The sequence below is a fragment of the Phocoena phocoena genome, chromosome 2 (assembly GCF_963924675.1).
Source record: "Phocoena phocoena chromosome 2, mPhoPho1.1, whole genome shotgun sequence".
Lineage (NCBI taxonomy): Eukaryota > Metazoa > Chordata > Mammalia > Artiodactyla > Phocoenidae > Phocoena > Phocoena phocoena.
Window position 1 is genome coordinate 115,615,154 of NC_089220.1, and position 13,440 is coordinate 115,628,593.

Consider the following 13,440-nt stretch of genomic DNA (forward strand, 5'->3'; position numbering starts at 1 on the left):
GGTGGGGTGGGGAGGAAGAACCTTCTGCTGACTCACTGGGAGGGGCGGTACATGCTGACTCCAGGGCAGGTCCTGCCTGGGGATGACAATTCCCCTTTGTAGAAAAGGTGGGCAACGTAGTATGAATGCAGCGTGAGGTCTGTGTGTCTCCATGGGGCTCTGCGTACTAGGCAGCCCATCTGTCCCACTGGTCACAGGCCATACTCTCATTCCCTGGCAACATCTTGTCTCTGAGATGTGTTTCTCCCTCCTGCCTTCAGCTCTGGGAGCCCAGCTGTCGGGGTGGGAGTCTCTTGGTGTCCTCGGTTCTGGTGTGTCAAGGGCTTCTCCCCAGGGAAAGCACGAGAGTGGGAACTTCCCTGAGTCCAGAGTCTAGGAAGGGAGTTGAAGGGAGCAAATCCAATGCCCACCCCTGCGAACCTCTCATCCTCCCTCTGGAGGGAAGGACAGCTCGACCCTTGGGGAACCTGATAGGTCTGGTCGGAAGAGAGGTGCTCCCTGACCTCCCCACATTCGTGGAGGTGGCAGGCAGTCCCAAGCGACCCTGGCAAGTACAACCCAGTGGCAGGAATTAGCTTGATGGATGAAGGAGAAGTCATAAGAAAGGTCTTGAGTACAAGGCAGAGCCCTGTGGGTTTACTCCCGTGGTAAATAGGGAACCATGAGAGGTGCCTGTGGGGGAAGGTTGTGAGCAGATTCCTACCTCAGGTCCTAAGATGAGACATGTAAAATGTGGGGTTGTCAGGGATGGACTGGAGGGTCCCAGGAGGATCACGGGAGTGCTGGTCGCACAGGTCAGGGTGGGAGACGGTGGGCATGGGCACCAGTGGGAAGGGTGAGGGAGGCCCAGGAAAGACAGGCCTTGGTTCTGTCTGGGGGTGAAAGAAAGGAAGGGAGACTCGGAATCTGGGAGTTTCTTAACCTTAGTCCCTGTGATTCCCTCAGTGGGCAGGCAAGCATGGCAGGCCGCTGCCTGCCAGCACTTCCTCTGGGCCGTGGTGGCCCTTGTAGGCAGGATGTGGTGCCCGCCAAGGGTGACTTTATGAATGGAGCGTGAAGGCTGCTGACTCAGCAGGTGGCAAGGCTTTGAGGCCGCCAGGTTTGGACCGGAAGTGTCTGGGAAGGAAGTGGCTGCTCAGGGCTTCCCCGCCGCGGACAGCTGGGGGTGGAGGATGTGCTGGGCAGGATGCACCCGGCTTGGCTAAGGGACTCCCTCAGCTCAGCTGCTGGGTGTGTGTGTGGGTGGGGTGGGGAGTGGGGTGCTAGGCTGGGATTGGGAGGGTTGAGGCTGGGTGCCTGTGACTGGAATTGGTGCTAATGGCTGTTGATGACATTTGCTCCCTGGAAGGGCAGAGAGGTGTGTCAGGAGGTGGGGAACTCGAACCCTTCTCATCTGTGCTCTCTGGCAAATTACATCACACTAACGAAGTCCCCTCCCTTATCTGGGCTTTAATTTTTTTCTTCTTGCAAAATGGGACCAAGTCAGGCAGCCCCGCTCCCTGGGTGGTTTTGGAGAATGTGAAACCTTTTGTATTTTTGTGAAATCGTGTTGGATAGCATGAATCGACCCTGGTGACGTGGTTTGGTCAGGAGGTGGCACAAACAATCAGGCAGCGGCTGTGGGACACAGGGAGAAGGCGGACAGCTTGGTGGGGCTGGGGGCGGGCAGAAGGGCAGCCAGGGCCAGGAGCGGGGCTGGACCCGGGGAGGTCTGGGCCTCCCTGGCTCAGGTCTGACGTGTAGTCACAGAAATACCTCACTCGGTCCTGACTCCGCTTGGGGGGTCAGCCCCAGTCCAGGCCTCGTCCATTTCTGATCGGTCTTGGGTACTCACTACACACAGGTTAAACTAGCCAGTGTCCTGTCCCTTCAGCCCCGTACTCATATACCAGGCTGCCTTCTAGAAGTCTCACCTGGAAGTTCCTGCACAAACACTGCTCACTGTACGTGCCCTACACCGAACCCTTCCACAATCTCTGTCTCCGTGAGTGTCCCACCTGGTCACTGGGCTCAAAACCATGGACACCCTGACTGCTCCCTCTCTCTCTCCCCTGTCCTACCATGCTGTCGCTTTCTCCCAGACCTGCTTTGTCTCTTCTGTCCAGCTTTTCTCATTTATCCTGCACATGCTGTCAGAGTAATCTTTAGGAACCACAGCTCTGACCATATCCTTTCCTCTATTCCAGAACCTTCAGCGGCTCCCAGCTGCCTTTAGGATAAACTTTCAACCTCTTAGCCAATCTCTAAGTCTTATTCTCCCATACCAGCTGTTGTCTTGAGCCAAACCAATCCGTGTACATCCTTGGCCTGAGCAGGCAGACTTGCCTTTACTAGCTGCCTTGCCTCTCCTTCCTTTTGTTTGCATACCAACATCTTAGAAGGGGTGGGTCCCAGCTGCCCACTGCCCTGCTCCCCTGATCCAGCCTCCCCAGTGACTCACTCCCCTCCTGCCAGCATCTCTCAAAATATCCCTCAGCAGGGAGCCTTGTGCGGGTATAGGAGGGAGGACCTCCCAGCGAGCAGTTGCAGCCTTCCACCAAGCTGGTCCAGGGGAGATGAGGTGAGAGAGGGCCTGGGGAGGACGTTTTGAGACAAAGGCCTCGCTTCCTCTTCCTCGCAGGCAGGGGCAGCCTTCCACCACGGAGAGCCCAGCTGTCAGCTGCCTCACGGGAAGATGCTGTGTGGACCGGGCAGCACGGGTGTGCGTGTGGCCACTGCCCTGGGAGTGCTGTGGTTCTGCCTCGCAGGTGAGGGGAGCAGGGTGGGGCCTGGAGGTGGGGGAGGAGGGGACCATTCCCACCAAGCCTCTCTGTCTAGCAGGGCTGGGGAGTTTTTGGCTAACCTCCTCCCGATCTCCTCTCTGCCCTGTCCACCTCATTCCTACCCCTGGGATCCAACAGGCCACTTACTTTACGTTTTTTAGACTCTGTTTTCTCTTCTGTAAAATGGTAACGTGAGCACTAAATGTGATAACGCTGTTTCTCGAACAAACTGTATGTGTGCTTCCTCCCCAGGGCCTTTGCACATACTGTTCCCTCTGCCTGAAACTTTCTGCCCCCGAATGTCTGCATGACTTGATCCCTTATTTCATTCAAGCCTTTGCTCAAATGCCACCTTCCCCAGGCTTTCCTGGCTACCTTGTATAAAATAGTTCATCTTCCCTCCCTTTCCCTGACCTTACTTCATGCTTCTTCCCAACATTTATCTCCACCTGACATATTATATGCTTGCTTGCTGATTGCCTGCTCTGCTCAAAGAGCAGGATGTATCTCCAGGGCCAAGATTGATGCCAGCCACATAGCAGGTGTGTAAATCTTCCCACACAGTTCTTGGCACAGAGTTAGCATTCAATTATGGCAGCTACTTTAATAACAACATCATCATAATTCAAATCCTAATCAGTTTCTGCTCTAAGGGAGAGTTTGCTTTCTCCCGCCAAGGGGTAGACAAAGTTGAGTGTCTGGTGCCATCTGGTGGTCGGAAAGAGGAAGCACCGCTTTACCCAGAGCTATTGATCCTTTGATTTCTTCAGACAAAGGGCTTTGCTTTGTCTGGGTGATTCCTCCGGTTTCATCCCCCAAATGCCCGATACAAGGGGCACCCTGTTGGTCTCCAACTGGAGAGCTGGCCTGTGGCACCTGGCATTGTGGCAAGAGATCCAATGCCCACTTAAGACCTTTAGAGATCACTACACACTGCAAAGATGATGATACCCACTCCCTGTATGTTATTCATGATGAAAATACTAACTATAAAATGCTATTTTTCTAAGTGTGAGAAACCTTTAATGAGTGCAGTATTCAGTTAGCTTTGTTTCGAGACTGTTTGATCTTCACAGTTTTTTTTTTTTTTTTTTTTGCGGTACGCGGGCCTCTCACTGTTGTGGCCTCTCCCGTTGCGGAGCACAGGCTCCGGATGCGCAGGCTCAGCGGCCATGGCTCACAGGCCTAGCCACTCCGCGGCATGTGGGATCTTCCCGGACCAGGGCACGAACCCGTGTCCCCTGCATCAGCAGGCGGACTCTCAACTACTGCACCACCAGGGAAGCCCTATCTTCACACTTTTTGAGTGTGCCTGCTTTGCTGATGCCCAAAGCACAAAATCTAACCATTACCCAAGAATGGCAGTGCCAGGCTAGGGGACACATCTCACCAAAAGAAAAGCTATCAGGAACTCCTGCTTAATTTTCCAGGGCTCTAAAAGAAGAGCTGGACTGGAGGCAGAGGTGACTGGGTGGGAGGCTGCAGGGTAAATCCACAGGATAGAGGGCAGGGGTAGGAGCAGGGGAACCTGCCCCACCAGGCTTTTCTCTGGTTGTGTCATACTCTTTTTTCATTCCCTTTCAATCTCAGCTTAATATCTCTTTATGGAGAAAGTGGCTCACCACCATATTTAAATACATGGGTATTCTTTCTTTCTTGCATAAAAACTAATCATGTGTATTTAGGAAAAGAAAAGTGAAAAAGCACTTGTGATTCTTTCTCATCCAGAGAAAACCACTAATAACATTTTGGTGCATACTTCTTTAAGACTCCCTTTTTACAATTTATAAAGATAATATATATTTGGGAAATGCAACCAGCACAGACAGGTGTAAAATACCTGCCAGGGTTTTGAAGAGCTACCTCCTTGCTTTCTATCCACTGGCTTGCTTTCTTCCTTCATACCCCTAATCACATACTAATAAGATTTGTGTGCTAGTTTGTCCCTCTCTCCCACTAAGACGGAAGCTCTGTAGGAGTGTGACCTTGGTGTTGTTCTCCGTGGCATTCCTAACTCTTACCCCTGGCATAGTGGGTGCTTACTATATTCCTGCTGATTGAATTAGAACCAAAGGTAATAAACTCTTAGGCCTTAAAAAAAAAAAGGGGGGTGGACAGGGCCTGAAGTTAACCCGGAAGGGGAGGGGGACTAGGGAGGCCCGGAGTGTCCCGGCCCCTCCTCACCGTCCCACCCCACCAACCGCATCCTCAGGCGCCGCAGTGGAAGTCCGGATCCCTGAAGACCCCGTGGTGGCCCTCGTGGGCACTGACGCCACCCTGCGCTGCTCCTTCTCGCCCGAGCCCGGCTTCAGCCTGACACAGCTCAACCTCATCTGGCAGCTGACAGACACCAAACAGCTGGTGCACAGCTTCGCCGAGGGCCGCGACCAGGGCAGCGCCTATGCCAATCGCACTGCTCTCTTCCCAGACCAGCTGGCTCAGGGCAACGCATCCCTGAGGCTGCAGCGCGTGCGCGTGGCTGATGAGGGCAGTTTCACCTGCTTTCTGAACATCCGGGACTTTGGCAGCGGCAGAGCTGCGGTCAGCCTGCAGGTGGCAGGTGAGAGCCGTGAAGGGGGTGTGTGTGCCCTCCCTTTGGCACACCCCTCATACTTCCCGCAGCCCCTTTACCCACTGACCCAGGGCTGACCCGTGTCCTCACAGCCCCAGGCACCTTTCCCCTCCACTGTGTCCCGCTGCCCTTGCCTTACGTTGACCTCTGCCCTCTACCCTGTGCTCCCCTCCAGCCCCCTACTCAAAGCCCAGCATGACCCTGGAGCCCAACAAGGACCTGCGGCCCGGGGACACGGTGACCATCACGTGCTCCAGCTACCGGGGCTACCCCAAGGCCGAAGTGTTCTGGCAGGATGGGCAGGGTGCGCCCTTGACCGGCAACGTAACCACGTCGCAGACGGCTAAGGAGCAGGGCTTGTTCGACGTGCGCAGTGTCCTGAGGGTGGTGTTGGGCGCTAATGGCACCTACAGCTGCCTGGTGCGCAACCCCGTCCTGCAGCAGGACGCTCATGGCTCTGTCACCATCACACCGCATAGGAACCCCACAGGTTTTTGTTTTGTTTTCTTAAATGTCCCCCTGGGGGTGGGGGTGGTGGTGGTCCTGTGTGCGGGGGTCACGGTATCTGAATCTAGCTCCATACCTTCAGTCTCTCGGAACAGTGAGATGTCTAATAATAATAACGGAAAAGATAAACAGGGTGCATAGGCGGCAATCTAACCGTGGTGGGAGTGGGTGAGGGTGATGATTACAGGTCCTCTCAGCTCTCTGGGTCCCCTGACTCCAGGGCTCTGGAAACCTCTGGAGAGAATGGAGAAGCATTCAGATCTCAGAAGAGAGTGGAAGGATAGGAGAGGGAAATGGATCCTGTGGAAAGGGGAGTTTTGCTAGGGCTGGAGGCTGCTCTAGGCCGGGTCCCCCCCTCCCCCCGCCCCGGGGATGGACCTTTTCAGGCCAAGGCTAAACTGCTGTGATTCTTGTCAGAAGATTAGGGAGACTCCACGTCTGGAAGTGCTGAGGCTTAATCTGTTTTTAGGTCTGGGGAGAAAATGGGAAGATGGAATGGGACCTGGGGGTTGATGGAGGAGCAGGATGCTGGGGGGTGGTAGCCCAGAGTGTCGGCGCCCCTCCTCACTGCCTGCCGCTCCAACCTCGCCCTCAGGCGCTGTGGAAGTCCAGGTTCCCGAAGACCCCGTGGTAGCCCTCGTGGGCACTGACGCCACCCTGCGCTGCTCTTTCTTGCCCGAGCCCGGCTTCAGCCTGGCACAGCTCAACCTCATCTGGCAGCTGACAGACACCAAACAGCTGGTGCACAGCTTCGCCGAGGGCCGCGACCAGGGCAGCGCCTATGCCAATCGCACTGCGCTCTTCCCAGACCTGCTGGCTCAGGGCAACGCATCCCTGAGGCTGCAGCGCGTGCGCGTGGCTGATGAGGGCAGCTTCACCTGCTTCGTGAGCATCCGGGACTTCGGCAGCGCCGCGGTCAGCCTGCAGGTGGCAGGTGAGAGCCGCGAAGGGGAGGGCGTCCCCTCCCTTTGGCATACTCCTCATACTTCCCGCAGCCCCTTTACCCACTGACCCAGGACTGACCCGTGTCCTCACAGCCCCAGGCACCTTTCCCCTCCACTGTGTCCCGCTGCCCTTGCCTTACGTTGACCTCTGCCCTCTACCCTGTGCTCCCCTCCAGCCCCCTACTCAAAGCCCAGCATGACCCTGGAGCCCAACAAGGACCTGCGGCCCGGGGACACGGTGACCATCACGTGCTCCAGCTACCGGGGCTACCCCGAGGCCGAAGTGTTCTGGCAGGATGGGCAGGGTGCGCCCTTGACCGGCAACGTAACCACGTCGCAGATGGCTAACGAGCAGGGCTTGTTCGACGTGCGCAGTGTCCTGAGGGTGGTGTTGGGCGCTAATGGCACCTACAGCTGCCTGGTGCGCAACCCCGTCCTGCAGCAGGACGCTCATGGCTCTGTCACCATCACAGGTAGGGGCAGACGAACAGCTGGGGAAGGATAGAGGGGGCCGTTGCCTTTTATCTGGACCCTGAGCTGGAATTTAGGTAGGCTTGGCTGGTCAGAAGACTTAAAACATTTTCATACATTTCAGGTGTTTCAGACTCTACTCCAAGAAGTCCTTAAGGGACTTGCTTTATCGAGCTGATAGGAATCATTTGTAGTGTTTGCCCTTCTAAGAGTGTCTTAGGTGGTACTTGTGCTTCTTGTACAGGGAACTGAGTACCTGCCTGGATCTGGAGGTGTGGGCGGGAGTTCTGGAGCAGCCACAAGGCATGGCTCTGGAGTGCTTTCCTACGGCAATCTCTCCAAGTGCTGGGAAGGTGTTGCTACATCACCATCTGATGCTGGGCACCATCTGACTGAGAGGCCCTGAGAGACAGCTGGGCCTCTCCAGGTGGCCATACCCCTCACCCCATCAACGTCAGCTCTCCTGATGGAGTTGAGCGGGACCCAGGCAGCCTTGGGAACAGCCGGGCTCTCTCTGCTGCCCCCATGTGGTCAAACACTAGATCAACGCCGCCCCTTTGGCAGTTGCCGGAATCTCTGGTTTTGGGGTCCTAGCCCAGACGCACTTCCCTTCCTTTAGTGCCCACCTGAGTGGCACTCAGGTGAAGCGGGCTCAGGCCCACACTCAGGCCAGGAGAGGCAGTCTTAATCCTTGTTTGGACCTCATTCTGGCTCCTCTGTCCCTCCTCATGGGCCACCTAAGCTTTCCCAGGGGTCTCCCCGCATTCTCTGGGGTCAGGACAGCACGTTCTGTCCATCTGGTTCTCCTATTTTCTCTTCCATGACTTCCACCCGACCCACAGCCCATGCAAGTCCTAATCCCCCTGGTGGCCAGTTTCTGCATAAGCCTCTGGATTCACAGACTTACTCCTATCTTCCTGTTGCCCCCACTTACATGGACATTACGTGGCCTTCACCTCTGCAAGCTCAGAGGCAGTGCCCATCACACTTGCCTTCTAGAAATTCAGGCTCATTCCTCCTTCTCTTTTAGGGTTTTCCTTCTGGCAAGGCTGTGTTCCCTTTGCCCACCCCCTCCCCAAGATTGATCCCACCCTCTTTCTGGAGACTCTCAGGTCTGTACTTTCCGGGGAGGAGTCACTGCCCTGGGCTGTTGGATGTCCCGAGGGGTCTCTTTGACCTTTTAGAGAACAGTATATGGTCTGATGTATCCACAGGAGAGAATCAGAAATATTAGATAGAGCAGGATTGACAGAGAATGTGAAGCTTTCAGAGAAGGGAGGGTGGTCAGAATGGGCTGGAGTTTCAGGAGAAGTCTCTAGGGACAGGTGGGAGTTGAGGGGACCCTGAAGGATTGGTGAACTCTGTGATAATTTGCACACTGAGCTGAACTGGATACTTGCCACACTGTGTAGAAAGGGCTTGTGAATATAAATGTGGTTATACTCATGTACCTGAAGATGCAGGTCTGAGCCCTACTCTGTCCTTGACTGGTGGGATGAGGGCAAGGCTGACCTGTGCTCCAGGCACCAACAACAGCCTAGAGGTGGACATAGCAAGAGCCCCTCCTCCTGGGTACTTCTGTGGCTCTGCTCCGTGCTTTGTTGCAGGAGCCCCACCCTGGGATCCCCAGGGGTTTCTTCAGTGTGCTTCATAGACCGGCCTCTCATGTCAGCTGCCATCCTCCTTTCCTGCTCACTGGGGACATTTACCCCACCTAAGAGAAAAATCTTTATTGAAAATTTCAGTAGCTGACATTTAAAGTGCTCTCATTTCACAGATGAGGAAACTGGAACCCAGAGAGAAGAGAGAACTTTCCCAAGGCCACAGGCTAGCACAGTGGCTCTGACTCTTTCGGTGATTAGACACCTCTCTGAAAATTGGATACGTGATAAATGCAGTCACTTGCATTTAAGTTTTGAGGGTTTGTGGCCCCTCTAAACTCAAACACGGGGGTCTGTGGACCTTGGCTCCGGCAGCCTGCCGTGAGCAGAGGAACCGGAACCAGAATGCAACTTTTAGCCTCTCAGCCTAATTTTCTCTCCTCCCCACCACCCAGCCTCCTGTTTTTATGAGAGCAAGTCTGGCCTACTTTGGAGCCCTTGGCCTGTATTTTGCTTCAGGCAGCTTTGAGCCTTGTTAAACACTCTGGGATTGAGACTTTCAGTCCTCCAGCCTGGTCTCTCCCACACCTGGGGGTGCTGTATGTGGAGGGGGCTTTATGGAGCAAACACTGGACACGGAGCCTGGAGATGCAGGTCTGAGCCCCGCTCTGTCCTTGACTGGTGGGATGAGGGCAAGTCTGACCTGTGCTCCAGGCACCAACACCAGCCTGAGGGTGGACATAGCAAGAGCCCCTCCTCCTGGGTATTTCCGTGGCTCTGCTTTCCTGCGGGGGCCCCACCCTGGGATTCCCAGAGGTCCCTTCCATGAGCATCAGGGACTGACCCTCCAGGCCCCTCGTATCAGCTCCTGTCCTCCTCCCCTGCTCCTGCTCGTCAGGGTGATGGGTCCCTTTGCTGCCAATATCCGGAGCGGCAGCGTTGCCAGCCATGCCCGTTCAAAGTGACATTGGCTGCAAATCCCTGCATCTGTGTCACGGTCTCCACTGCCCAAGGGTTCATGGCACTGCTGTCTGCTCTGACAGCACCTTCTGCAGGAGCTGCCTTCCCCCTGGCTTTTGTTAGATTTGTTGTCTCCAGGGCCTCTCTCTGCTCAGGACCCCGCGTGGGTCCTGGGACTGGGCTGGAGGATGGTATGCTCAGAACAGCTGCTGGCCCTGACCCAGGCGAGGGTGGCTCAACTCCTTCCCTCTGCCCTGAGATAGCTAACAGGGGGGGCCCTCAGCGTTTCACAGAAACATTCCCCTGGCAAGTCTCCTCCTCTTGCGTAAACCCAGAGCCTTCACTCTGGCACCCTCGGTGTCCGCCCTCATCTTTACACGGGAATCGGCAAACATCTTCTGTCAAGGGCTGGATAATGTATATTTTAGGTTTTGTGGGCCACGTACCATCTTTGTAGCTACTGCTGCTGCTGCCTCTCCTTTTGTTGGTAACCCTTTACAAATCATTAACTCAAGGGTTGTACAAAAACAGGCCACAGGCCAGATTTGGCCCACGGGCTGTAGTTTGCCAACTCCTGATCTATAAGATGGGGGGGGCGGGTATCACCAGGTGGGACTGGGGTAATCAGGGAGGGCCTCCCGAGGAGGAATCGTAAGCTAGATGGGGAGCAGCTTTTAGGTGGAGGAAACTGACAGCAACGGTGAGGGGGCTGGAAGGAGCCTCTGCAGAGAACGGTTAGGACACCAGTTTGGCTACAGCAGTGGAATTACAAAGAAGAAGACTGAAGCACTATTCTCATGTCAGTAGGGAGCCATGGAAGGTTCTTGAGCATCAACCACAGACTCTTCAGCCTTCCCAGGTTGAGGCCTGTCCACGGCAGCCACGGCTGTCAGGGTTTAGAGGGTGTATGGTTGGGCAGGGAAGGGGCCCGGGAACTTAAGTAAGCTCTCTTCATGGTGTCGGGGCCCAGTGAGGGTAGGAGCCCCTGTTCACACCTTGGAGGCAGAGGGGCTGTCCTCAGGGCCACTGGGGGCCAGGCATGACAGTCTCTCTCCGTTCTCCCCATCTCCCCTCCCAGGGCAGCCCATGACATTCCCCCCTGAGGCCCTGTGGGTGACCGTGGGGCTCTCTGTCTGTCTCGTCGCACTGTTGGTGGCCCTGGCCTTCGTGTGCTGGAGAAAGATCAAACAGAGCTGTGAGGAAGAGAATGCAGGTGAGTGAGAGGGGGGTGTGCGTGTGTGCGTGTGTGTGTCTCTGGGTATGTTAGTGTGTCTGTGACATCAACGTGTCACTTTGCAGTGACAGAATGAGTGTGGGTGTGCAAATGCAGCTAGACTGTGTGTGTGTGTGTGATCTTGACGCCGAACATGTGTTGTGAACAAGTGTGAGCCTGCCCGGGAGTGTGCAGACATGGCGGGATGAGTGTGGGTATGAGTGTGACTGGGAGTGAGTGGTGGATGTGTGACAAGGGGATGGATGTGTCTGTGCAAACAAGCGTGACTGTGAGAGCCTGTGTCACATGGGAGTGTCTGTGAGTGAAAGCACATGGAACTCGCGTAGCACGAGCGTGGCTGCTTCGTGGGTTTGCTGTCACCGTGAGGGGGTGTGTCTGCCTCCAGGTGGGGCAGAGTCTGAAGCAGCCGCTGTTTGCTTGGGCTGGGGGGTCAGCAGGAGTTGACTTTGGTGATTGGTAGGTGGTTTGACCTTGATAGGTAAGTTGACTCTAGTGAGTGGTGGGTGAGTGAGTGGACATTGGTGAGTGGGTGAGTTGACCCTGGTGGGTGGTATGTGGGTGAACATGAAAGTAGACGGTGAGGGGTGGGAGATGACTGGGTGTCAGGAAGGAGAGCATATGTGAATGGAGAGGAGACTGGTCAGTTGGAACAGGTGGGTGGCTGCCTGTGTGGCAGGTGGCTGGGCAGGCTGCGGAAGGATGAGGAACCATAGACGGGTGGGTATGCACGTTGGAGGGGGTGGCTGACTGGGTTGGTGAGTGAGTGGACGGTGGGTGATGAGGCTGGTGGATGGTGGAGGGGCAAGTAGATGGTCCTTGGCCAGGTGAGTGGTGGGCTCCAGGCTGGGGTCCCTTTCGTCCTGCCACAGAACTCTGCTCTGTGCTGGTCTCTGACCCTGTGTCCAGCATTTGGACCACAGACCAGGCCTGCTCAGCCCCATTTACCTGCTCTCGTGCTCCCGGGAGCAGAAGTTCAGTGATGAAAGTGGGGCTGAGGAAGTTTTGGTTCACTCTTCCAGGCGCTGAGGACCAGGATGGGGATGGTGAAGGATCTAAGACGGGTAAGTCTGAGCTAAGAGCTGACACTGGACAGGGGAGAGGACTCCAGCATCTGGAGGGGCCACGTTCACTTGAAGGTTTGAATGAAGTGTGTCCCGGGGACTGAGGCTCCCAACCTAGGTGCGTCTGTCTTTGCTCAGTGTTAGACCTCAGGCAGGTCTCCCAGGTGCTGATTCGTGTCTCCTGCCTCTGCCTTTACCCGCCTACCAGGCTACTCAACCCTGAGGGACCTGCACTGTGGAGTCTGGTGGCTTCCTAGGGGTGGAGTGAGGGCTCAGGAGACAGGGCAGCCTGGGTTTTAGTTCCAGCTCCAGCTCATATAAGCTGAGTGGCCTTGAGCAAGTCACTTTGCCTCTCTGGGTCTCAGTCTCCTCCTAACTGCTCCCTTCATAGGTTCTGTGGGTTAAATTAAATGAGATCATGTATCTAAAGGGCCTAGTGTCATACCTGGCACCTGTAAGGGCTCCATACTTTGCAGTCCTGTTATTAGGACTGTATTATCAGCCTGACACAGTCCCACTCTGCTTAGAGGCTGTGTGACTTTGGTCAAAGTGCTTTGTTCCTCTGGGCTTCAGTTTCTCATCTGTAAAATGTCGTCCTGCCCTGATGGCACCAGAGGGCCATTTTGAAGCTATCTCGAGTGACTTTGCAAAGGGCATGGCATGAGCCTGGAGCCCAGCGGGGGCTGGAGGCCTCACTGCCTTCTCTTCCCTGGGCTTCTTAGCTGGGGGAGGCAGGTTCCCACTGAGCCATTTGGGATGGTGCCAGTTGACACAGCTTCCCCCCAACACCCGCAGAAGGAAGGGCAGGAAATAGACCCCTGGGGACTACTGTAAATTATGTCAATTAATTCCCTGCCTTTGGTGTCCCCGGGTGTGGCCAGTGTGGAGACAGCCCTGGGATCAGGCCTCATTTTTCATGCTCGGAGGCAGGTATAATTGGCAGAAGGGAGGGAGTGGGGAGAAGAGGGAGGCTTAGAGAGCACTGGGTCCCAGTTCTGCACGATCCCAGGCCCACCGGGGGACACTTGCAGCCTCCTTCAGTGCCTCACTTCACCCTATTTGTAGAGCCAGCTCAGCGTACTCTCACATCTCCAGCTCGTAGGAGGGCCGGGGAGTTGTTCCCATTATAGAGATGCAGAAAACTGAGGCCCTGTGACAAGCCACAGAGTGGAGCTGGGACTTGGGATAGCAGCCGAGGGCCCCTTTTCTGGTGCTGTGATGTTGTGCTCACCCTCTCAACTGTGCCTTCTCCCAGTTCTTCTCGCCTTTATGTCTTCCTTGGCTCCTGTTTCTCTGCCCAACACCCTACCCCACCACTTTTCACGGTG

General features: G+C 55.5%; 1 protein-coding gene across 1 annotated transcript in view; it reads left to right on the top strand.

Annotated features, from left to right (window-relative positions):
- CD276 (CD276 molecule) overlaps nt 1–13,440 on the top strand; it is a 32,694-nt gene that overhangs the window by 19,070 nt on the left and 184 nt on the right. The window contains exons 5-11 of the mRNA XM_065871743.1: nt 2,621–2,747; nt 4,975–5,322; nt 5,510–5,824; nt 6,437–6,775; nt 6,962–7,258; nt 10,896–11,030; nt 12,071–12,112. Coding sequence (XP_065727815.1) covers nt 2,621–2,747; nt 4,975–5,322; nt 5,510–5,824; nt 6,437–6,775; nt 6,962–7,258; nt 10,896–11,030; nt 12,071–12,112 — 1,603 coding nt within the window. The remainder of the gene's footprint in view (nt 1–2,620; nt 2,748–4,974; nt 5,323–5,509; nt 5,825–6,436; nt 6,776–6,961; nt 7,259–10,895; nt 11,031–12,070; nt 12,113–13,440) is intronic.